The sequence below is a fragment of the Oryx dammah genome, unplaced genomic scaffold (assembly GCF_014754425.2).
Source record: "Oryx dammah isolate SB20612 unplaced genomic scaffold, SCBI_Odam_1.1 HiC_scaffold_22, whole genome shotgun sequence".
Classification (NCBI taxonomy): Eukaryota; Metazoa; Chordata; class Mammalia; order Artiodactyla; family Bovidae; genus Oryx; species Oryx dammah.
Genome location: NW_024070206.1, coordinates 36,416,071 through 36,441,084, shown reverse-complemented (window position 1 = coordinate 36,441,084; position 25,014 = coordinate 36,416,071). Strand labels below are relative to the sequence as shown.

Below are 25,014 nucleotides of genomic sequence, written 5' to 3'. Positions count from 1 at the left end.
CAAACGGTACGTGGGCGGTTTAAACCGGCTCCAGAGAAACCTCCAAGAATCCGGCCGGCAGCTAGCTCTCTACGGAGAGCTGCCCCTAAGTCATTCCACCAGAAGCGTGGGAAGGGCGGGGCGAGCCGGCCGGAAGCTGCGAGAACAGCCACACAAGGTTTGTCCACTGTTTCCAGGGAGGACCAAGTCGGCGTGGAAGGCGAATGGGCACCTCCCAACTGTGACAGCACCGACAACGAGCGTCATCCTACCTACTCCCTCGTCACACCTCTCTGGTCTTCTACGCCCTGAGAGAACCAGGCCGAACGTCGCGCGCCTACCCTCCTGGCTCCGCCCACCACGCTCGTAGCCCCGCCGCAGACCCGCCCAACAGGAGGTTCACCTATCGCACTTCCGGCATCAGCCGGCCGACCAGCCTCCTTCACTCTTCCAGGCTCTCTTCTCCCGCCCCTATCGACTTTAACACTGTCACGTGAGGGGCGAGCGCGGGGGCTGCCGGGATAAGTACGCCGGTGGGTCAGGGTTCGGCCTCAATATGGCGGTTCCAGTCCGGCAGTGACCAAGGCTTTGCCGTCGAGAGGACTAACTGGCGACTGCCGGCGTCTCCACCTATCAGGGTGGAATGCGAGGACGCCGGGGCGAGCGTTGAGGAGCGGCGGTGACGGGGAGGGGTCGGTGGCGGGTGCTCCGGGAGCCAAGGCGGTAGCGTCTGTTCGTTCTATTGGTCTCCAGGCTTCAGCGCCCGGCCCCGCCCGGCCGGGCCAGGCCGGCGGGCGGCGGCGGTAGCTGCTGCAGCAGCAGGATCAGCCTCCGAGAGTGGGCCGGAGGGCGGACGCCGCCGCTGCCTCTGCCGCGGTGATGGCCCAGTGTGTACAATCAGTGCAGGAGCTCATCCCGGACTCCTTCGTCCCCTGTGTGGCCGCGCTGTGTAGCGACGAAGCCGAGCGGCTTACTCGTCTCAATCACCTTAGCTTCGCGGAGTTGCTTAAGCCCTTTTCTCGCCTCACTTCCGAGGGTATGTGCTCTCCCTTTTGCACTGAGCTCCCGCAAAGCCGGGGCCGGGAGAGGGAAGTTGGGGGCGGGCGGGGAAGAGAAGGGCGGTGTTTACATCTCGGAGCCGGGAGAGTGGCGTCGGGCTGGGCCCCCGCGGTGTCTTTAGTGGCCGCTGGAGGAGGTTCCGTAAAAGAGATGGTCCAGACAGCAGCGTGGTTCTGACCTCCAGTTTTTCGGGCACTTCCCGAACAAACCAGACTGTTGGGTAATTAAAGAAAAACGTGAGCCGCAGAGAAGGGCATTGAGCCTGTTCTCAAGGGCCGTAGGGAGGGAATTAGGAAGTTGCAAGGAGGTCAGGCTAAGAAGATGCTCGCTGTTAGACCAATGAGGTCTTAGTAAAGAAGACGAATCGTCTTCCCCTGGGAGTTAAACTGGGTTTTCAAAGTTGCCTTAAGTATTATATTCTTTAGCAGTGAGGCGTATCCCTTTCAAGCCTTAACGTTTACTTTACTTTTTTCTTTTGAAAATATTTCTCTAGGTATCCAGAATTTTACTTTACCTCTCAAGCAAATAAAAGGTATTATAAAAGTAGTGAGACTTGGAACAGCCTTTTTTTTTGGCCTGATGGATGAGGAAATAAGGACAAGTAGTAGTTATAATAATCTAATCGAGTTAGTGGCAGTTAGCTAGATTTATAGGGATGGAAAAGTCCTGAAGTTCGTGGGTTTTTTTTTTTTTTCAGATAAAAGTTTAATCAACAGAAGAAATATCTTTTATTGAAGAGTTGCCTGTTTTCTCCAGCTTTAGATTCTTTATTAGGGAAAAGTAAGCATAATAATAGTCTAGTGTGGTTTAATCAATATCTTTACCTGTACTTTGCAAACAGAACATTGAAAAATATAGGTAAGATTTTTTGTTATAGACTTTAAAAAGGTTCTATAATAAAGGTTGTCAAGACAACGACCATGATGTTTATTTGGTTATGATGACTTCTTCACACACACAAATGCTGTGCCATAAGTTTTATGTATTTACAGGCCACCTGTGTGTATTCTTTGGGAGAATACCTCCATTATAAGTTCACTTTTGTATTTAAAGGAGACAAGGAGCTATCCAAAATAAACAGGTTGAGAACTCTTGAATTTCCTTCAGCCATCTGCAGTATTTTTTTACTAACTCAACAAAAACGACAAAGTGTTCTACATTCTTAAATTCTTAAAAAACAAAACAGGAGCAAGTTTGCCTGTGATTGGAGTGCTCTGTTAATAAAGAATAGTAACACTAACTGATGTATATACTTAGCGTTTCTCTTTTAGTCTGTCTTGAGTCCTATGAAAGGTACTGTTAACACCATTTTAAATTTGAGGACATCCAGGCATGGAGATAACTAACTTGGTCAGTCCTAGACAGGTGGGAAAGATTTAAAAACAGGCAGTGTGATTCAAGACACGGTGTTCTTAGTCAGATCACCTTATCTCCTTATAATATTTAAAATCACTTGTTCACAGGCAGGAGCAGTGCCATCCAGTAGTAACAGTGTGACTCACATGCATAACTTGAAGTTACTTTGTAGTCACATTGTAAAAAGATAAAAAATTGGTGAAGGAGATTAAATAATATTTTATTTAATCCAGTATTTCCAAACTTGTCATTTCAACAGGTAATAAGTATAAAAAAACTTAATGAGATATTTTGTATTCGTTTTTTATCGCTAAGTCTTTGAAAGTTGGTGTGCATCTTACACTTATATCAACACCTAAGTTTGGACTAGATATATTTGAAGTGCTCGGTAGACACTTGTGCCTGGTGCCTCCTGTATTGGACAGTGCAGTGAATAGAGGCTGAAATCTTTACTCTTTTCCTTGTGTAGACTGCAAAAGATTTCGGGATGGAGTATAATGAGATAGACTTGAAGATAGACGTGAATAGGTAGATGTTGGTGGAACGGAAGAGGATGAGCATTCCCTTTTGAGAACAGAGATGAGGTTAGAATGGTATGGACTAAGGTAGAAATGATAACTGAGTGGTCAGGGAACAGTTGGAAAACTATCTTTTCAGTACAGGATAGTAAGGGAAAAGGCCTAGATAAGGAAGGATCTTGAATTTTGGGAAAGGAATTTTTGATTTCCTATCATGGATATGTGATAGTCAAGATTTCTTGAGCAAGGGCATGGAGTTTGGGGGAAGTTGTATGGTTCGTAAGCAACTGAGGTTTTCTTTTTTAATACAGTAAAGTTTATGTGTTGTGTAAAGATAAAAGATGTCATTATTTTTCAAAATACATTCTGTAGAACACCAGTTATGTATGTTTCCTGAAAAAAATTTGTGGTCAAGTTTGCTTAAAAAGCATGTATTTGGGAGAATTAGTGTCATTTAGTGTATTAAGAGCTCTGGGAACACCTACTGTCAAGAGACCTTTTAAAAGTGTAATCTAGTTTCCCAAATTTATTTGAACATGAAGTTGAGTTTTCAGAAACAGTTGTCTTGAGCAGCCAGTAATCTGTGGGCAGCACATACTGGGGAATGTTGCTTCAAGGAGTTATATGTGGCAGTCTATAAAAGTAAGGCAGTGGTGGAGCCGAATTTCACCCTGAAATTGAGATGTTATATGCTATATAAAGTCACCTTTTGTGACGTTATAATCTTAATAAAGCCTTAATATAATTATTTAATTTTGAAGCTTTTGGATTTTTTTGTGTGTGATTTAAGAGCTTTTGTCAATCATTCTTAATTCTTGCCTTTCTCTTTATTAAGCTGATTTTGTGCTACTCCAGTGTATACGTATCAATTGTTATGTAATAAATTGCCCTGAAATTTAGCACCTTAAAAGCGTTTTTAAAAATTAATTTTATTTACCTATTTTTGGCTGTGATGGGTCTTGGATGCTGGGTGGGCTTTTCTCTAGTTGTGGCAGGGGGCTACTGCTGTTACAGCCCAAGCTTCAATAGTCACGGCTCCTGGGCTCTAGGGCACACACTCAACAGTTGTGGCACACCAGCCCAGCTACTCTGTGGCATGTGAGATCTTCCTGGATTAGGGATCGAACCCGTGTCTCCTCCACTGGCAGGCAGATTCTTTACCACTGAGCCACCAGGGAAGCCCCCAAAGCATCTTGTATCCCTCAGTTTCTCAGGGGTCTGGGAGTGGCTTAGCTGGGCTATTGTCTCTTGAGGTTGCCCTGGAGCTGTCAGCAGGGACTGTGGTCATCTAGGGCTGGAGGATCCACTTGCAAGCTCACTCCTACAGTTGTTGTTTCACCTCTTCAATGGGTGTTGGCCTGAGACCCCAGTTCTCTGCCATATGGGCCTCTCTGGAAGTTCCTTGAGTGTCTTTATAACCTGGCATTAAGTTTCTCCTAGAGGGAGTGATCAGAGAGAAAACCCAAGATGGAAGCCATACTCTTAAAACCTTATCTCAGTAACCTTATCTCTTATAACCTTACCACAGTAGTTTTTGCTGTGTTCCAGTGTCACACATGGGCTTCCCAGGTGGCTCTAGTAACACATCCACCTGCAGTGCAGGAAACATGGATTCAATTCCCGGGTCAGGAAGATCCTCTGGAGAAGGAAGTGGCAACCCACTCTAGTATTCATGCCTGAAAAATCCCATGGACTGCAGAGCCTGGTAGGCTGCAGTCCATGGGGTCCCAAAAGAATCAGACATGACCTAGCGACAAAACAATAAGAACATTGGTCACACATATCCATCCTGGGATGTGGGAGAGCATATACTGGGAAATATCAGATCATCAAGTGCCATTTCAGAGGCTGGCTGCCACACATTCACTCATTTCTGGATTATTGATAAGATTACCCAATAACTAATGACCCATTCTGAATATAAGACACAACTCTTAGTAGAATAACTTTTTTTGTGTTAACACTTAAGAATACCAGAGTCAATTTAAAATTTTAAGAGAGGTTTAATATAGATAATGGTTGCTTATATTATTTGACAGTTGCGGATCAACTTCAAGGAAACTGCTTGTATCCTAAAAATACCAGAAATGTATCATAGTATTTTGATGTTTTTTGGTTTCTCTGTTTCATAGACCAGCTGAGAAGTTTAATTAAGGAGTTTGTTTATTTAAATCATTTAGAAAACAAGCAATTGCAGATGAGTGCAGAAGAACGCAAGAAGCATCCAGCTCGCCACTACCTAGAGCCAGCAAATCTTGTCATATTTGCTTTGTATCTTTTTCTTTGCTTTAAGAAATGAAGTTGAATTCACCTTTTTACCCTGCCTTAGTCCCATTTCTTTCCTGCTTTTACCATAGGTAATCATTATAATGGAATTTGTGTGTATACTTTCTGTACATATATTTAGTTTTACAAGTACACATATTCATGTCATATGTAGTATTTTTTAAAGCTTTTTGTCTTATATTTTTTAATTGAGAATTTAGACGTCAGCTGAGAGAACACACTGGAAATTTAGGAAGACAGTTTTAAATGTATGTAACTTTATTTAAGACATAGGCGGACCTGAACTTAAACGTTTATTAAAAAGCATGTCCCATTAGGAGGAAATGTCATTTTTTAGTGGGTAGGTACGCAAAGTCGGTTTTCTAAGAATTGCCCTGGGTTGGTGTATGGTGATTCATGACATACTTGAAACAGGATGTTCTGTGTGCTGCCACCATCCTAACTACCTACTCGTGTGTTAGGCCTGTGCTGAGTGCTTTGCACTTACTATGTCTTCTAACAATGTCTTATCTAAATTCTTAAAATAACCCTGTGAAGTAGGTTATTTCCTTCATATGTTATAGGTGAAGAAAAAAAATGAAGCATGGAAAAGGTTGAAAGTTGTTTAGGATAACCCAGTTAAAAGTAGTGGGTTAGTATTTCAAGTAAAGTCTGACTCCAGGATTTGGATCCTTAATGTATGCAATGAACTGCTTCTAGTGCTACCATGGAAGCTAATCATCTTATCTGATTATAAGAAAAAAATATACTTACATTTCCTACTGTGTACCATGAGCCCTCTCTTACTACAGTTGCCTGAGAACCTCTTGCCTGGCCTTGAAGCTCTGAGCCCTGGTTATAAATCATCTAGATTGAGACAAGGCCTGTAGTAGGGAGGAGACCAGAGGTGTTGATTAGGTTAGGAGAAGGACTATAGGCACTGGTTTTTGTTTTCTTCCTTTTTACTAGACTTTGTTGTTTAGAGCCGTGTTAGATTCACAGCAGAATTGAGCGGAAAATACAGAGAGTTCTCATATACCTCCTGTTAGGATATGTGTACAGCATCACCTACTATCAGCATCCCACACTAGAGTGGGCATTGATCTTTATGATAGTAGAACAGGGGCCGAGAATGCAGGCATCTCTGTCGGAACCAGAGGAACCCTGCGTGCAGCATTTAATGCCTTTTCTTCCCTGATTTTCAGTTTTGATACCGTAGATCTCACACTGCCTTGGACCAGCCTTAGGGTAAAGTGAGAATCAAGAGATTTGGTATGGATGGTGGTTGGGCTTCCCAGGTGGCTTAGTGGTACAGAATCTGCTTGCCAAGCAGGAGATGGGGGTTTGATCCCTGGGTTGGAAAGATCCCCTGGAAAAGGAGATGGCAACTCACTCCAGTGTTCTTGCCTGGAGAATCCCATAGAGGAGACTGGTGGGCTGCCGTCTGTGGGGTCTCCCAGAGTCGGACATGACTGAAGCAACTTAGCAGCAGCAGCAGCCAGTATTCTTGCCTGGAAAATACCATGGACAGAGGAGCCTGGCCGGCTAAGTCGGAACCAACTTAGCGACTGAACCACCACCATGTGGATGGTGGTTATGTGCTATGTGGTCAGTCTCTTCAGTCATGTCCAACTGTGACCCTGTGGACTGTTTCCCGCCAGGCTTCTCTGTCTATGGGGATTCTCCAGGCATGAATACTGGAGTGGGTTGCCATGCCCTCCCTCCTCCAGGGGATATTCTCAACCCGGGGTTGAACCCACATCTCTTTTGTCTCCTGCATTGGCAGGAGTTCTTTACCTGCTAGTGGATTATTTACCACTAGCCACCTGAGACGCCCTCCCTGTCAATTCCAAAGGTAAGAGGAAGGAAAAGACCTATGGTAGAGTAGCTGTGAGCAGTAGCGTTACTGGAGAGGAAGGTTAGACTGTCTAGCTAGCCCTTTGGTGTGTAATGGAATGTTGTGTTGTTCCGTTGCTAAGTCCTGTCCAACTCTTTGGGACCCTGTGGATTGCAGCACACTATAAGTCAGTTGTATTTTGGAAGACTGTTACACTTGGAATTTCTGGTTTCCAAATTGAGCATCCTTTGTAAATCATTAACCCAAGTTTTTTTCTTTTTAATTGTTCTTATAATCGTTGGCTTGTTATACTTTGTGTAGAATTAATTTCAAGTTTTTTTTTCTTTTTTTAAGTTCATATGAGAGATCCCAATAATCAGCTTCATGTAATTAAAAACTTGAAGATAGCTGTAAGCAACATTACCACCCAACCACCTCAGCCTGGAGCCATTCGGAAACTCTTGAATGATGTGGTTTCTGGCAGTCAGCCTGCAGAAGGATTAGTAGCTAATGTGATAACGGCAGGAGATTATGACCTCAACCTCAGTGGTATGTAATAAGGTTTATTATTATTTTTTAAATGATATTTCTTTTGTTAGAAAAGGTAATTCTGTAACTTGGAAATCATTCAACACACACTTAAGTACTTGCTGAGTGCTCAAGCCTGAGAATACAATGTGGAAGACAAGTCCTTGCTTTTTAGGAGATTACAATCGAGTAAGCAGGCAGCCATTCAAATAACTACAAAATAACGTGATTTCACTTTTTCATAATGAAAAGATTTTTTGTAGTTCTACTTGTAAAGTTAATGCCTAGAACATGTGCGTAATATTTCTTGAATGAAAGAACCAACAGTAGACAAAACTTCTTTTGTGACATTAGTAATACAATGATTATGTAAAAGCATTCAGTTTTATTGTATCTTTTATCTTGCTTAGTGTTAAATGGAGGAAATGTTTATAGTATATAAATAAATACTTATCCTAATCTGATGTGACTCATAAGTGTTTTCATAATAAAATTGTTAGGTGAAACTATGTAATAATATGTAAAGTGAGTTAGCAGTATTTGGTGTGACTCTTTGCCAGTGTAGAAAAGACTTGGTGGGGGGACATGGGATAGATTTTTAGAGGGGAAAGATGAAAAGTACATCATCTAGGAATTTTCTGGTGGTCCAGTGGTTAGGACCCCAAGCTTCCACTGCAGAGAGGCATGAGTTTGATCCTTAGGCAGGGAACTTAGCTCCTGCATGCTCCATACATCATCTAATTAGGCTATTTTAGCTACCTAATAATCATCTTAGATCAGTGTAACTTATAATCTATTATATTAATGTCTCCTAATTGCATAGTTGAAACATACAAAGAGAAATTAAGAGGTATGTTTTAGATCATGAAGTTACTTGGTTGCACTTGTATAGTTAAAAATATTTGTAGATTTACTTTGTTTAAAAATTAACAATTTTTCTTGTTTTCTATGTCATTTTAATTCCAGCAAGATAAGTTACCTTGATAAGATTAAGTTTAGAAAATTTTGGTTATCTTTAAATCAAAGGAATCCATTTCAGAATATGTACTTTAAGCAGATCCTGGCATAACTTATTTTCATGAGGTGAGATTTGCATATTTTGGGGAGAAAGTGATGGAGTTTGAATTATTTCTCTCATCAGTGGAATATTTGAAGTGTGAAAGGCACTGAATCTAATGCCAGAGTGTCCAGGTTTTTGTATTACCACTGCCAGGGTTAGTTAGTTGGATAATGTGAATCAGTTACTTACTCAGAATCAGTTCTGTTCTCTGAAGATGAGAGAATTTGACTAGATTACTTCTTAAGGCCTCTTCTAGACCTTTAATCCTGTGATTCTGTTTTATAGGGACTTTAACATTTTTATTACTCATGCAACAAATATTTACTGATTTCTTACTATTATGCTTTGCACTGAGATAAGATGCTATATGTAACTTCATAACCTGATCAGTAATTAGGAGACATTCTAATTTATAGTATCTTAAAATACATTATAATAGAGATATAGCATATCTAATATGCCAGAGTGCTGAGGGGCACAGAGAGAGGAATAAACTACCATATTTTTTCAAAATTATCTTTTTTTATAGTGCAGATAGCTTCCTGACCTCCAAAGCTCATATACTTAAAAAAAAATTTATTAAAATGATACATGCACAGAAAGAAAGCAAAAGTGTCAGTCAGTCTTGTCTGACTGTGCGACCCCATGGACTATAGCAGGCCAGGCTCCTCTGTCCGTGGAATTTTCCGGGCCAGAATACTGGAGTGGCTTGCCATTTCTTTCTCCAGGGGATCTTCCCAACCCAGGGATTGAACTCTCATCTCTTCTGTCTGCCGCATCGCATGCAGAATCTTTACTGTCTGAGCCACCAGGGAAGCCCAATACAAACAGAGATAATGCTGAAAAGACTTAAGAGAAAAAAGCAACAGTAATCTGCTTTCTGTACCCCTGCCCCACCAACTTTCAGTGGTTTTCTCTGGTATTCATTTTGTGTTTCTAAGTAATATTTTTTATGTGGTTGTTTATGGCAATGGCACCCCACTCTGGTACTCTTGGCTGGAAAATCCCATGGGAGGAGGAGCCTGGTAGGCTACAGTCCATGGGGTCGATAGAGTTGGACACGACTGAGCGACTTCACTTTGACTTTTCATTTTCATGCACTGGAGAAGGAAATGGCAACCCACTCCAGTGTTCTTGCCTGGAGAATCCCAGGGACAGGGGAGCCTGTGGGCTGCCGTCTATGGGGTCGCACAGAGTCGGACACGACTGAAGCAACTTAGCAGCAGCAGCATGGCTTAATTAAAATTATTATTTATTGATTTCTTATTATAATTGATGAAGATTTAGCTTAAGTATGCCCCTTCTTCCATCTCCCTAATGTTGTTTTTTATAATTTTTGGTTAATACTCACTGTTGGCAATACTAAGTATTCATTTCTTCACTGCTGAGCCAAATATTGGGCTTTCAGTTCGTTTTTATACAGCATTTTGTTTTTTTTCAGGATTTAGTTAATCACCTTTTAAAAAACAACTTGCCCAGAGTTCTTCATATTTTTTGCTAGTTTCTCAAACTTCCAATAGCCTCTCAGTAAGATTTTCCCCTTGATAGATTAATTTATGAGAAAGATCTCCTTCCTAATGTCTTCTCTCTTTCTACTCCACACCTTCTCAATAGGGAATGATAAGTGTCCCATAAGGGGGTGAAAACTTGGTAGTTGGGGGACAAAAAATATATACTACAATGATTTGTGGCTCTCCAAAGGATCACAGTACATTAATGGATACATCCACTCCAGTGTCCTTGCCTGGAGAATCCCAGGGATGGGGGAGCCTGGTGGGCTGCCATCTCTGGGGTCGCACAGAGTCAGACACTGAAGCAACTTAGCAGCAGCAGCAGCATTCTGTGGGGAGAAGGAACAGTTAGAAGGATATTTTTAAAAGTTCACCAGGCGGGGTTGAGGGGTTGGAGGGGAGAGGGAATATAATGAAATGGAAGTTTCAAACACTGTTCTACTCTGTCATAGTTTGGCTGCACTCCAAGACCTGCTCCACAGCTGCCATCCTGGAGATTTCCTCCTCTTCTCTGTAGCCTCTCATTCGTATCTTTAGGTATATTTCATTTTTTGGTAAAGGACATCTCCAGTATTTTTCTAAAAAAAGATTGATGATTTGGAAGGTAAAATTTTTGAGGAATGAATGTCTGAAACACCTTAGTGAAGTGAAATCGCTCAGTCGTGTCTGACTCTGCGACCCCATGGACTGTAAGCTACCAGGTTCCTCCATCCATAGGATTCTCCAGGCAAGAGTACTGGAGGGGGTTGCCATTTCCTTCTCCAGGGGATCTTTCCGACATAGGGATCGAACCTGGGTCTCCTGCACTGCAGGCAGACGCTTTACCATCTGAGTAGGCAGACGCTTTACCATCTGAGTAGGCAGACTTTAAAAAAGAATCTCAAGTGGTTAGGACAAGCTTCAGAAGAAAACAGTTTCTTTACTTTCTTTCTCTGCTACTTAAGGCACTTCCCTTTAGCTTTATTGTTATGTTGGTCTAGAAGACTGAGAATGTGAGATGCTCAAGTACTGAATTTATTTTAATAAAATTCTGTTAGAATAATACTCTGGAGATTTGAGAATGTGAGATGATGAAGTACTGAATTCATTTTAATAAAATTCTGTTAGAATAATACTCTTCAGAGATTTGAATGGTTTTATCCATTTTAAGTAAGATTAATTCTTTGTCTAGAAATACTCTGGTTTTACCATTAATGTAAGTCATGATACTTTTCACTCATTCTGTTTATGAAGTACAGGTTAGATACTTCACTCATAAGCCTAGCTTTCACAGTGCAATTTCTTCATCAGATTGGTCAATTAAAGCTACTGTTCCTTGGTACAGTAATTGGAGAGACATAATGATGGAATTGAAAGAATCCTCATTATATACAGGTATTTCCTCTGGTGGTCTCAGTTTTCCAGATTGTTCACAGTCTATTCCTTGTCTATTACTTTTTTTCCCACTCAACTACTACTTTTTTGTATTTGTTTCAGTTAACACGTCTGTATAATTTTTCTAAAACGGAGATAACTTTTGTTACCTCTTATCGCTTATCTATTGTATTTACTCTTGATTTACAGTATTATCTGTTAAACTCAGGCATTGACCTTGAAAAGTATAATTTGGGCTGCACCTTGTTTTGGTAAGAAGGAAGAACATATTTTCCACCCTTTTTCAGTACTTTTTCTGATTGCCTTTATGTTAACTACTAATACTCTGTAAGATACCATGAGACTTCAGTGACTAGTCAAGTGTAAACAGTGTTTTAGGAGACTGTTTAAATATTCTTTAATGTCTTTCCAAAGATTTTTACTTAAAAGCATGAAGAACCCTTTTAAAAAGTGGTTATTATTTAAAATGTGGGTAGTGCAAAATAGGAAATTATTGTTCTTATTTTTCTAGTATCTTGAAGTATTTTTCTGTTTTCGTCCTGGGAATTGTTTATCAATACCAGTTACTTTGAACTATGAGAAAGTCCAGAAATAATGAAATTCTCTAGGATGATGCAATAGTGAACAAAATCCCTGTTATATCATCCTTCAGTTTGAAATTTTGTATTGCCCACAGTTCTAAATCTTCTTTCAGGAAGTTATGAAAGACATTTGGAGACAACATCTTCATAGTCGTCATCTTTCTCTTTTTTTTTTTCTCCATTGAACACAGTTGAGACTTGGGGATTTTTAGTCCATTTTGACAAAGAAAAGAAAATTGACAGTGGAATACACAATTTTTCAGTTACTAGACAAATTAGAAGATGGATGCAGTGACATGGCAGTTCAGACTAATGCTGTCTAGTAGAAATAAATGAGCCACTTACGTTATTTTCCGTGTTCTGTAGCTACAATAAAGAATGTAAGAATAGGGAATTCCTGGTGGTACAGTGGTAGGACTCTGTGCTTTCACTGTCAGGGGACCCAAGTTCAATCCTTGGTCAGGGAACTAGATCTCACAAACTTTGTCACATTGCCAAGAGAGGGAAAAAAAAGAATGTAAAAAGAAATGAGTGAAATTAATTTTAATAATATATTTAATTTTAACCCAAATATTACCATTTCAAATGTAATCAATGGAAAATTTCTTTTGTATCATCTTCAAAATTTTATGTGTATTTTATACTTAACAGCACACCTCAGTTCAGACAAGCCACATTTCAAGTGCCCAAGAGCCACATACGGCTATTGGTTACTTACCTTATTGGACTCTGATGACAGTGGTGAAATTGATCATGTATAGAAATCCTAGTCTTTTGAGTCTTCAGATGACAGTATCTAGGACAGTTGTCTTCAAACTCAAGAGTTGATGAATGAGCAATATATTTCTAAAAACAAAAATAAAATATAGTATTTCACTCAATTTAACAGGAAGGATTTAATTTAACAGGTAGGACTTCATATAATATTTTGAAATGCTAACCTAGACCATTCCATTTTGTTAAAGGACATGTGACCATATTCTTTCATCTTTTATGATGTTTGTGTAAATTTACTTGATACAGTTTGTAAGTGTCAGGCATGTGTATGAAGGTAATTGGAAGGAATCAGATGATGTAGAAATGAAAATTCATTAACTTAATCATTGTGTTTGCTGTTTAGAAGTCTAAAGAATGAAAATGCTTTGCAGTGAATGAGCAAAATAAAATGACCTTTTTGTTTTCAGGAAAATTTTGAGCCATCACGTTTTCCCAAAATGTTGCACCTTGGCTGTGCAAGAAAAACCAGAAATAATCATAAACTAGAAGTTGTTAGACATGTGTTTAAATCTGGAATCAGTATTTACACTGTGAATGTGTTCTAGGTTTGTGCATAATAGTTGATGGACATTCAAAAAACGTTGCCTAATTGAGGCACATATATTTGAAACTGGGAATAGATGGAATACAATTTGAGATTGCTTTATTAAAATTTATAAAAAGCTTGTTTTGGTTTTATTCTTAATTCTGTGAATAATTTAGAAAATGATTTAGAAATACAGTAAAATATCAGGGGTCAATTAAATCCAGATAGTAAATGCAGTTACTATTTTTCTTGATATACTGAGGGTTAAAAGGAATATAGTTTCAAAAAAGAATGATCTGATTTAAAAAAAAAAGTCTGGTGTATGAGAAATTTAATTATTGGGCATAAGTAATCATGGCTTTCATCTCTTTAGAATACTTTGATTTTTGCTGATTTTTTTTTTTTTTTTAGAAAACACTTTATTAGAAATAGTCTCTTCAAGGATAGTTCTCAGGGTGTTGTTAAAATGCAAGGTTGGTATTTCTTAGCTCTTTATATTATTTAAGATTATTTGATTTGCAAAATGCTCATAAATTTTATATAAAAGTTCTGGTTTTAGTTTTTTGGAGCTTTTGTAGTCTGAGGTCTTCTGAATTAAACCATATATTTTGATAATCACTGTTATAAGTGTTAAGTATTTTTGACTTGAGACTCTTATTGAATTAAATAATTATATATCTAATTATCATATTTCTTTCCCTTGAATATTTTCATTCGGGAAGTATTATTTTGTGACTACTGTTTATCAAAAGTTAAAGTCTTAAGTGCCAACATTATGTGGAATTTGTAATATTTTTTAGTGCCTTTTTTTTTAGTCTGAGTGGTGGTTTTCTGGTACTTTCAACGTTTGTGAATGATTAGAGAGGGAAAATATGTGATTTACGGGTCATGTTTATGTTTAGGGTAGCCAGTCTTTTTCACTTGCAGGTTTGGAATCACTGAAGTATTTGGTTTCAGTAGAAAGAAGAGCAGAGTTGCTGTAGGTCTATCTCACTGCCTGCAGCCCTTGTTAGATATGTATTTGAACACTAATAACTTCGGCTTCCCAGGTGGCACATTAGTCAAGAATCCACCTGCCAGTGCACGAGACGCAAGAGACACGGGTTCAATTCCTGTATCCGGAAGATCCCCTGGAGTAGGAAATGGCAACTCATTTCAGTATTCTTGCCTAGGAAATTCCGTGGACAGAGGGCCTGGTGGGCTACAGTCTGTGGGGTTGCAAAGAGTTGGACATGACTAAGCATGCACACACAACTCTGTTTGCCAAGTTACTGGCACTAAGAAGGGAACAAAGAAGAAACGGGGACAGAGAGAGAGGGCTGCCTTTTGTAGAGTGGAGGATAGAGCATTACTTTTTTTTTTTTTTTTTTTTTACTTCTTGGCTGCCTTCTTTCTTATCAGGGGAAGAGTACATTCTACATAGAGAAACTTTAACTGGTAGGATATCATGGTTGCTGTTTCAGTTCCAAACAGAGAACATGTAGAGAGGGAAAGGAATGTGAGCAAAATACTGATTTCATCCCAAAACATGTACAAGAGAATTTTTAAGGGATGAGAAGTGTCACTAAATGTTTGTCTTATGTTAACATTAAAAAAAAAACAACCACCTTTTTTCCCACTACGTTCTGCAAAAACGTTGCTTGAAAAAGCAGAAAGAGAATGATGCCCTAGTCAATTAGCCCTTAAAGGAAGCATGTGGCTGAAGAAAAAAGTTACCTCATCAACCTGAATGTGACCGACTTGAAGGATAAAACCCACTTCTGCCATATATATTTAGAAAATTGTCCTTTGTTCCTATATTCTTTGTTGAGTACCCAGTGTTTTCTTGTACCAGTATTTAGAAAGTATTATTTTAGTTTAAGAACTCTGACATGTGTATGCCTGCTTTTTTTTTGTTTTTGATTTATTTTTTTGTTAGGTTTTGTTATCTGGAACATACAGTTGCAGAGTCAAAACTATAAAAGAAGGTGTACTCACAGAGGCCTAGCTTCTCTTCGAGCCCTTCCCCTTTCTCATCTCTTCTTTGCCTTACACATGGTGGCATTTGTTAGATTCATCCTGTCATTTATCTTTGACAGAGTAAACTAATACACGTGTGGCTCTCTTTCTTTTTCTCTTTCTTTCACAAAATTGCATACTTTTCTGCTGTTGTCTTTTTTCACTTAATATATCCTGGGGGCACTTCATAGTAATCATGTGGAGATTTTCCCCTTTCTCTTAAAACTCCATAGCACACCCAGTGTGTGTACCATAGTTTACTTCACCAGTCCCCTCCTGGTGGATATGTGCATTTTCTAGTCTTTTATTACAGGAAATGTTGCAATGAATAGCTATTTTGGAAGGCCTAATTTGTTTATTCAGAACTCCCCAACCCACTGTGAAACAGACCTCTTGTCATATGTCTACAACTTACCTGTTATTTGTTAAATTTAAGCATTGTTGAAGCAACAAGGAAAATAGAAAAATAAAGTTGATAAAGTCATTTCTCCCACTATCTGTGGCGATTTCTTATCTAACCAAATTTTTCATTATTATTTATGTTTTATTTTCTCTTCATTGGTACTGAGTAAAAATAAAAACTAATTTTCAAGCTAGGGACTCATTTTGACTGATTTAGGGGAAAGATATGTTTACTGGTTAGTAAGAAAATTGGTTTCCTGTTGTAACAGACTAGTCTGTGTCATTCTCCAATTATGCCACTTTTCGTGTATGTATGTATGTATGTATGTATGTATGTGTATATATACATATATATATATCCTCTTCTGTAGCAAGAAAACATGAAATTTTTGTAGTACTAATCCTCCTAAACAATATGTGGGTTATTCTCATAATTAAAGTTTTTTTGTATATATGATACTGGGTTGGATATACTACTTGGTTAAGATGAATAGTTTATTATTTCACCCTTTCCAGTTTAATGTGTATTACAGTGTAAACAGAAAATATACTTGCTATGCTTTCAGTGATTCTAAAAATAAAACAAAAAGTACATAAGGTTTTATAGTCAACATAAGTAACTAGGAATAGAGTGTCCTTCTGGTAAAACTGTGATTTAGATAATCTGCTTAAACCTAATGAAATGACCAAGTTTAAGAAAATTCAAGTTTTTAACAAGTTAGAATAGTTGTAATGTAAAATGCTTAGCATGAAGTGAGAAACATTTTACATTTTAAGAATCACATCACACACATGTATACAAAAAGTAAAAATATACATCTTTGTATTTGATTGTGAGGTAAGCATGTTTTGAAATTCCATTTGGAGAGGTTTAGTTGCTGTCTTACTCGAGTAATCAAATTATGAAGTAAGGTTTGTCAGCCTCACCACTATTGACGTTTTGAGTGAGATAATTCTTTGCTGGTGTTGGAGAGGGGTGTGTGTGGGGTATTGTTACCCTGTTTTCCTAAGTGTAGGATGTTCTCATTATTCCATCGTCCCTGACCTGTTTCCCTAGATGCCAGTAGCACCCCTCCTTGTTCCTATTTGTGACAACTCACAGTATCACCAGACAGTGCCAGATGTTTCCTGGGGGTCACGATTGCTCTTGGTTGAGGACTACTGTTCAGAAATAATGCCATTTATGAGAAAGAGCTACTTATAACAGCATGACTAGTGGAAGGGAAAACTGTAGTTCTAAAATCTGGTTGTTCACATAGGTAATATTGAAAGCATTACTAAATAAACTGTGGTATCATTGTGTAGGTTGGGAATAGGTCAGTTTTATTTTTGCAAGTACATGTACTGCCATGTATGAATATATTTGTGTGTATAGCTCATGTTTGTATATCAATATATATGTTAATTAAAGCACATGTGAAAAATGCTTGTTTATTGCTAGAGATGATGTTTTATACCTTTCAGGAATATGAACTTGAAATGTGGTCTGTTGTAAACTGATTCTACTGAACAGTTTTAACTTTTTCTTTATTAATTTTAGCTACTACGCCATGGTTTGAGTCTTACAGAGAGACCTTTCTTCAGTCGATGCCAGCGTCAGATCATGAATTTCTGAACCACTATTTAGCATGTATCCTTTGACTTTTATGTTCTCTTAAAATATTTGGAAGTTACTAATCTCAGAAAGAGTTACATAAACGCAAAATTGTTGAGAAGATGTAAAAATTATTTTTTATTGATATGCTTCAGGTTTTCTTGTTGTCTTTGTTAAATGGCATCCGAGATTCAAGACTGGTAAAGCTAAGTTTTGATTAAAAAATAAGAATACTGAGAGCCTGCTTAGTTTTTGTCATCCAACTTGCACATTTCATGCTTAATATGTTTTTAAGCTATTTTAGAAAGAAAAGATGTAAACTGTCAGTGTTAACTGCTTTTGCTGATTGTCTCAAAATTCCCTGGTGGTTCAGATACTAAAGAATCTGCCTGCATTGCAAGAGACCCGGGTTTGATCCCTGGATCAGGAAAATTCCCTGGATCAGGAAAATTCCCTGGAGAAGGGAATGGCTACCCACTCCAGTATTGTTGCCTGGATTCCGTGGCCAGAGGAGCCTGGCGAGCTACAGTCTATGGGGTCTCAAAAGAGTGGGACACAACTGAGCGACTAACCCTTTTACTTTCAAAATTAACTGCTTATGCAAAAGCTCAGATTTAGAAACAGCTTTCCACCCTTTAGTAACATGTTTTATAGCTGTTAACCTCCTTCATTTTTTTTTAACGTGGTTACAGAGAAAAGTTGAGAAAGGGACAGAGTATGAGATTGCACTGGGATGGAATGGAGAGGATCAAGACGCAGCAGCAGTTTTCATTATGTTGATAGTTGGACAGTTTTCATATTGTCAGTTTTTATTTTCATGGATTTCCTTATTGTATATATAAGTGATCTAAACAGCTGTCAACAAGATATCTTTAGTACTTAGAACCTTGAATTACTTAGAAATGTCGAAGAAATTATTTTATGCTTGCAGGAAAAACTGTAAAAATCAGATTTTGTTTGTTTTAGCTCATAAAATACCTCCCTAAATTTATTTTTAAAGAATAATATTAATTATTGGACTTCCTAGATGGCACAGTGGTAAAGAATCCACCTGCCAGTTCAGGCGATGCCAGAGACACAGGTTCGACCTTTGAGTCGGAAAGATTACTCTGGAGAAGGAAATGGCATCCCACTCCAGTATTCTTGCCTGGGAAATCTCATGGACAGAGGAACCTGGCGGGTTGCAAACAATTGGACACGACTGAGTGTGCACGCATGCTTGCAGTTTATTTTAACAGGATAATAGTTACTATTAAGTGATAAGTGATAATTACCTTAATGTGGTTTACAAGGTATGTTGGTGGCATCCTCTGGTGAAGCTGAACCTGTGGAACAGTTTTCAAAATTGTCACAAGAACAACATCGAATTCAGCACAATAATGACTATTCCTACCCCAAGTGGTTTATACCAAATACACTTAAATATTATGTACTTTTACATGATGTAAATGCAGGAGATGAACAGAGGTAAGTTTTTTTTTTTTTTTTTAATTTTAAAATATTTCCTGTCAAATGAGTTAACATTAACTTGGACATGGCTTAAGTTTTTGATACATTTTTCATCTAAGAAAGTAAAAATGTATTAATAAATTAGCTTGATCTTTTATTTAAAGTTACATTCAGCAGCTACATCATTTTATTTCATATGCTTATCCAAACTTTTCCTTCAGTGTATATGTCTATTAATCTTTGTTCATGAGTATTTGCCATTTTATATTTATAGATCTTAGCTATATTTCTTAGCTGTATCTTACTTTGTATATTATTATTGCTCATTTTTTTCTCTTGTCCCTTTCCCAGTTTTCCTGTAACTTTTCGTTTCCTGGTTTATAGGCATTTCTTTTTTCACTCTTCACTCTTATCACTTTATATTTTTAAACTAGATGTTTTTCACAGTCTCAAAAAAACATCCAAACACTTATTTCTTATGTCCCTTTAATATTCTTTGTTAGTGATTTACCATAGTCCTTTTATGTTTGGGGTAAGAGAATAGCTTATCTTTAAAGATGAGTTCTTGGAAAAAGATAATATTAAAGCAGTTTTACTTTGTGGCTTTTTCTGGCCAGCGGGGACTGGGGAGAAGATGGGACACCTGATACTTTTTTGTTAAGAGGAAAACTTAAATGTCCAAAAAAGGTTAAAAATAAATGCATTCAGACTTTTTCCTGCTTTGCAGTTTATTTTGATTTTTGGTTCAAGATATTGATCAAAATTAATCTTTGGTTTCAAACTGTTATTCTCTTATGTCAGTGCTGTTTAGAATATGCAGTTAAATAATTGTTTTTTGTCCTTGTCCTGAGCACATGCCATCATTTTAAAATAAAGTTTTCTTGATAAAACCAAAGAATTGTTCTGAGGATTACTAACCTTTATAATTTTTTTGACATCGTAAACAATCTGTAACCTCTTGGATAAAGTGTATTATATAAATAGGAATAATTTGAACTGGCTTTTATTAGTTTCAATCGTTTGAATATGGATACCTTCCATATTAAATGGTTATAACGTGGATATTTAAGTGGTAATTAAAGTATTAGATCAGTGGTTCTTACGCTTAACAGTGTCATTGGTAAAGCAAGTAGATGTTTAGTTGATTGTATGTGAGTAAATATACACACACATATACTTTATATGTTTATACAAATTTATAACTGTTTTACTTAACCAGCCTTGATTTTACAGTGTGTAATAGGATTTAATTATTCGTTAGGTTTGTTATTTGTATAGTATTAGTATCTGCATTTGAATGGGCTATATCCACATGTTTTTTGACACCAGATAGCTGATGAGTTTAGGGAGAAAACCTAATTAGGTTAGTTCTATGTACCAAAATTTCATTTCCATTAGAATGATTCTTAGGTTGACTTATTTGAATTATCTTATCTCTTACCAACTAGCAAGTCTAGTTAACTAAAAGTAAGGAAATCAACTGCTTTTTGTTGCATCTGAGATCAGCTTATGGGTCCAGCTGATAATAAACTTAGCAAAAAAGTTGGATTTTTATATAATAAGTACTTTGACTGGTTTTCTTGTGTTTTCTTTTTTTTTCCTTCTTCTAAACTGTTTTCTTTGGAGACTGCTTAGGGAAGGGTAAACTGTAGCAGTAAAAGATGATTTTTTTGTGGGGGATGCTACAATTATCTATATTAGCAATTATATTTTTTGGTAAGTTATCTGTTATCTAAGGCAGAATTTCCCAAAGTTGTATTTCCTGAAGGCTAGTCCACATAGTTGAGTTTCTGATTTATAAGTGTGAAGCCACTGTCTGGAAATTCACTATACACAGTAGCAAATGGAAGACTCAGAAGTGGTCTGCTGCAAAGAAACTGGTTGGCTTGATTACTATAGTTCCCCAAACTAGTTTGACCACTAAAACTTTCTTTTTTAATAACATGATTATTTTTGCAAAATTTATTCCATGAGATGTACTTTGGTAACTGTACTTTAAGGTGATAACCAAGCTAGCTAAACTTCAGTTAGAATCATGAACTTTGTTTTAATTTTTGAAATTACGCTACTTCTAATGTCTTTTTTGGGAACTTTTTTTTTTCATGGTTTTTGTATTAATTTAATTTTTGTATTAATTTGTATTGTCTAAGATCCTGTCTTCGTTGGCTACAAACATTTCCATTTTTTATTTTAGAGCTGAGTCAATTTATGAAGAAATGAAACAGAAATATGGAACTCAGGGTTGCTATCTACTTAAAATTAATTCTCGAACATCTAATCGAGCATCAGATGAACAGATACCAGATCCTTGGAGTCAGTATCTCCAGAAAAATAGTATTCAAAACCAGGTATATGTAAAAAACAACAATGAAGCAAACCACAAAAGCTATATTTCAGTTTTATGGCTGATGGCATCACTGTAGAATTTGTAGAATTACTAATAGTTATTTTATGGAATCTGGCTAGTTTTGATCCACTACTATGTGAGCTCTTAATGTTTCAAAAGCTGTTTTTAACTGCAGTAATCCCTTCTTTGTATACCTTTCAGGTATAAATATCTGTGTTAATTGTTTTCTTGAAAGATGAAAGAAAAGTGGAGACTTCCCTGACAGCCCAGTGGTTAAGACTCTGCGCCTCCACTGAGTGGGGAACTAAGATCCCACAAGGCGCATGGTGTGGCAAAAAAAAGATGAAAAGTGAATTATACACTAAGAATTGAATTAGATTGACTAAACCCGTAGATAATAGAATTTTTGGCTTGCACATTAAATTCATTATGAATGCTTACAGTCAATTCTTTATTATCCACATGCTCTGGGGGTTGCCTTCCTTCATTTTCAACATGCTGTTCTTATGGCCACCTTTTGGAGCTCACACTTTTTAGGTGGGTGGGCTTTTTTCCCTAACTTTCCTTTGATTTCCTTTTCTTTTGAATTTCCAAAAAGTTTTGTTTCTTCCTAATCAACTTTTCTAATGTTGATTTCTAGACTAATGTTAACTGCTGTCTGTTGGCTGGTGTGTGGTGGGTGTAAAGTTTCACGTTTTGTCCAACTTTTAAGATAGAATTTTATGCCACTTGGTACTAGTCGAATGCCAGGTTATACGCTTAGTTCAGGTAATCAAGAGTTGACTGTTTTTTGTTTAGAAGGAAGATTTCCAAAGTAAATGGAAAATATATTTTGTATAATTAAGCTGCATTATGTACTTTATGTGATACTATTTAAAAATATGAATTAGAAAGTATGTACATTTTGATGTTCTAATAGAAATATTGTTTAATAATCTGTTTATATATGAAATTTTAAATCCAGTTTTACTCACTTTAATTTTATAATGCTGGGGAAAAATGTCTGAGAGAAAAAGAACCAGTTGGAGGTAGAAGAGCTTTAAATAGTGTTTCAGGGCCATACTCAGAATAGGAATAGTATTGAAATACTCAGTTTAGAATCTAACCATCTAAGGATGGGAAAGGGAACATAATAGGTCAGATTGTGCAGTTGGAGAACTTTTAACAGAAGACAGAGCTATAAATATTCTACAGCTTAGAATTCTAGAAGTCCAGGATTGGAGGACAGTTTAAAGGTTGTCAGATCCAGTCGTTGTCGTGATGCTTTCAGTTCAGTTCAGTTCAGTTGCTCAGTCGTGTCCGACTCTTTGCGACCCCATGAATCGCAGCACGCCAGGCCTCCCTGTCCATCACCATCTCCCGGAGTTCACTCAGATTCACATCCCATCGAGTCAGTGATGCCATCCAGCCATCTCATCCTCGGTTGTCCCCTTCTCTGCCTGCCCCCAATACATCCCAGCATCAAAGTCTTTTCCAATGAGTCAACTCTTCTCATGAGGTGGCCAATGTATTGGAGTTTCAGCTGTAGCATCATTCCTTCCAAAGAAATCCCAGGGCTGATCTCCTTCAGAATGGACTGGTTGGATCTCCTTGCAGTCCAAGGGACTCTCAAGAGTCTTATCCACCACCATAGTCCAAAAGCATCAATTCTTCGGCCCTCAGCTTTCTTCACAGTCCAACTCTCACATCCATACATGACTACTGGAAAAACCAGAGCCTTGACTAGACAGACCTTAGTCAGCAAAGTAATGTCTCTGCTTTTGAATATACTATCTAGGTGGGTCGTAACTTTTCTTCCAAGGAGTAAGTGTCTTTTAATTTCATGGCTGCAGTCAGCATCTGCAGTGATTTTGGAGCCCCCCCAAAATAAAGTCTGACACTGTTTCCACTGTTTCCCCATCTATTTCCCATGAAGTGATGGGACCGGATGCTATTATCTTCGTTTTCTGAATGTTGAGCTTTAAGCTAACTTTTTGCCCTCCTCTTTCACTTTCATCAAGAGGCTGCTTAGTTCCTCTTCACTTTCTGCCATAAGGGTGGTGTCATCTGCATATCTGAGGTTATTGATATTTCTCCCAGCAATCTTGATTCCAGCTTGTGCTTCTTCCAGCCCAGCGTTTCTCATGATGTACTCTGCATATAAGTTAAATAAGCAGGGTGACAATATACAGCCTTGACGGACTCCTTTTCCTATTTGGAACTAGTCTGTTGTTCCATGTCCAGTTCTAACTGTTGCTTCCTGACTTGCATACAGATTTCTCAAGAGGCAGGTCAAGTGGTCTGGTATTCCCATCTCTTTGAGAATTTTCCTCAGTTTATTGTGATCCACACAGTCAAAGGCTTTGGCATAGTCAGTAAAGCAGAACTAGATGTTTTTCTGGAACTCTCTTGCTTTTTCCATGATCCAGCAGATGTTGGCAATTTGATCTCTGGTTCCTCTGCCTTTTCTAAAACCAGCTTGAACATCAGGAAGTTCATGGTTCACGTATTGCTGAAGCCTGGCTTGGAGGATTTTGAGCATTACTTTACTAGCATGTGAGATGAGTGCAATTGTGCAGTAGTTTGAGCATTCTTTGGGATTGGAATGAAAACTGACCTTTTCCAGTCTTGTGGCCACTGCTGAGTTTTCCAAATTTGCTGGCATATTGAGTGCAGCACTTTCACAGCATCATCTTTCAGGATTTGAAATAGCTCCACTGGAATTCCATCACCTCCACTAGCTTTGTTCGTAGTGATGCTTTCTAAGGCCCACTTGACTTCACATTCCAGGATGTCTGGCTCTAGATGAGTGATCACACTATCGTGATTATCTTGGTCATGAAGATCTTTTTTGTACAGTTCTTCTGTGTATTCTTGCCACCTCTTCTTAATATCTTCTGCTTCTGTTAGGTCGTGATGCTTTAATTTCCTTTAAATCTATGAGTGACCTCATCTATTGAAAGTACTTACTGTCTTTTTAGGTGACCTGCTCCATGTTTAAGCAGCTTGAGGATCAAGCTTGTACTCAATCCTATAGGGATCATGTCAGTTTTTCATTCAGATGACTTTCAGAATATAGAGCATAACTCTCATGTCTTTTTGAAATATTTTTCTAGACTAAATATACCGTTTTTTCAGCTCTTTCTTAAATGTTGTTTTTAGTCAATTTCTTGTCCTGATCACCTTCCCATTATTAAGTTCTAGATTATATATTTTTCTCAAAGTCTGGCACTCAGAATAATACCTCATGATATTAGTGGGCTCATGGAGTAGTCCGGACATTTTTTAAAGTTGTTTTGGTGGCTGAAACCAATACCCTTTGTACAAGTAAACATTGCATTGGATATTTTCCCAAAACTTCTGTGTATTCAGAAGGCACTCCATGAGCCAGGGGATTCCATACCATCCTTTTTTAAACCCCTCCAGTAGTCCATCTGTCTTGCCATTATTCCTTACATAGTTGCATATACAGGGATTCATATAGGCATGTGCATATCACTGTAAACAGATAAACTGAGATAGAAGTAACTTGAACTCAGAAGAATTAGGGTAGTGTGCATGTGAAACAATATAAGGATATAGTAGGTGTGGATTTAAGTGATAGAATATGATACATGGAAGAAGTTAAAAATTTGGAGAATTAGACATTTTTTGCTGTAGCAAAAAAGAATGAGGTTTACTATAGTTGATAAATTTGGTGATATCTTAAATATGATTAAGTATAACTATTAATATTTTTTATATTTTATTTTGATAGGAATCATATGAAGATGGCCCTTGTACTATAACTTCCAATAAGAATTCTGATAGTAACTTGCTTTCATTGGATGGATTAGATAACGAAGTCAAAGGTCTTGATATACTTTCTCTTAAG

The 25,014-nt window shown here is 37.8% G+C and overlaps 1 protein-coding gene across 4 annotated transcripts in view; it reads left to right on the top strand.

Annotated features, from left to right (window-relative positions):
• The first annotated feature begins 491 nt into the window (after positions 1-491).
• The window catches only part of TRAPPC8 (trafficking protein particle complex subunit 8), an 83,392-nt gene continuing 58,869 nt past the window's right edge, over positions 492-25,014 (top strand). For 2 of the 4 annotated variants that reach the window (XM_040264791.1, XM_040264789.1), the window contains exons 1-6: positions 492-1,015; positions 7,369-7,563; positions 17,312-17,401; positions 18,658-18,832; positions 21,009-21,162; positions 24,898-24,991. In XM_040264791.1, the coding sequence (XP_040120725.1) occupies positions 859-1,015; positions 7,369-7,563; positions 17,312-17,401; positions 18,658-18,832; positions 21,009-21,162; positions 24,898-24,991 (865 nt within the window). In that variant the 5' untranslated portion in view covers positions 492-858. Of the gene's footprint in view, positions 1,016-7,368; positions 7,564-13,822; positions 13,845-17,311; positions 17,402-18,657; positions 18,833-21,008; positions 21,163-24,897; positions 24,992-25,014 lie in introns of those variants that run through there. The other 2 variants (XM_040264793.1, XM_040264792.1) reach the window with 2 other exon arrangements.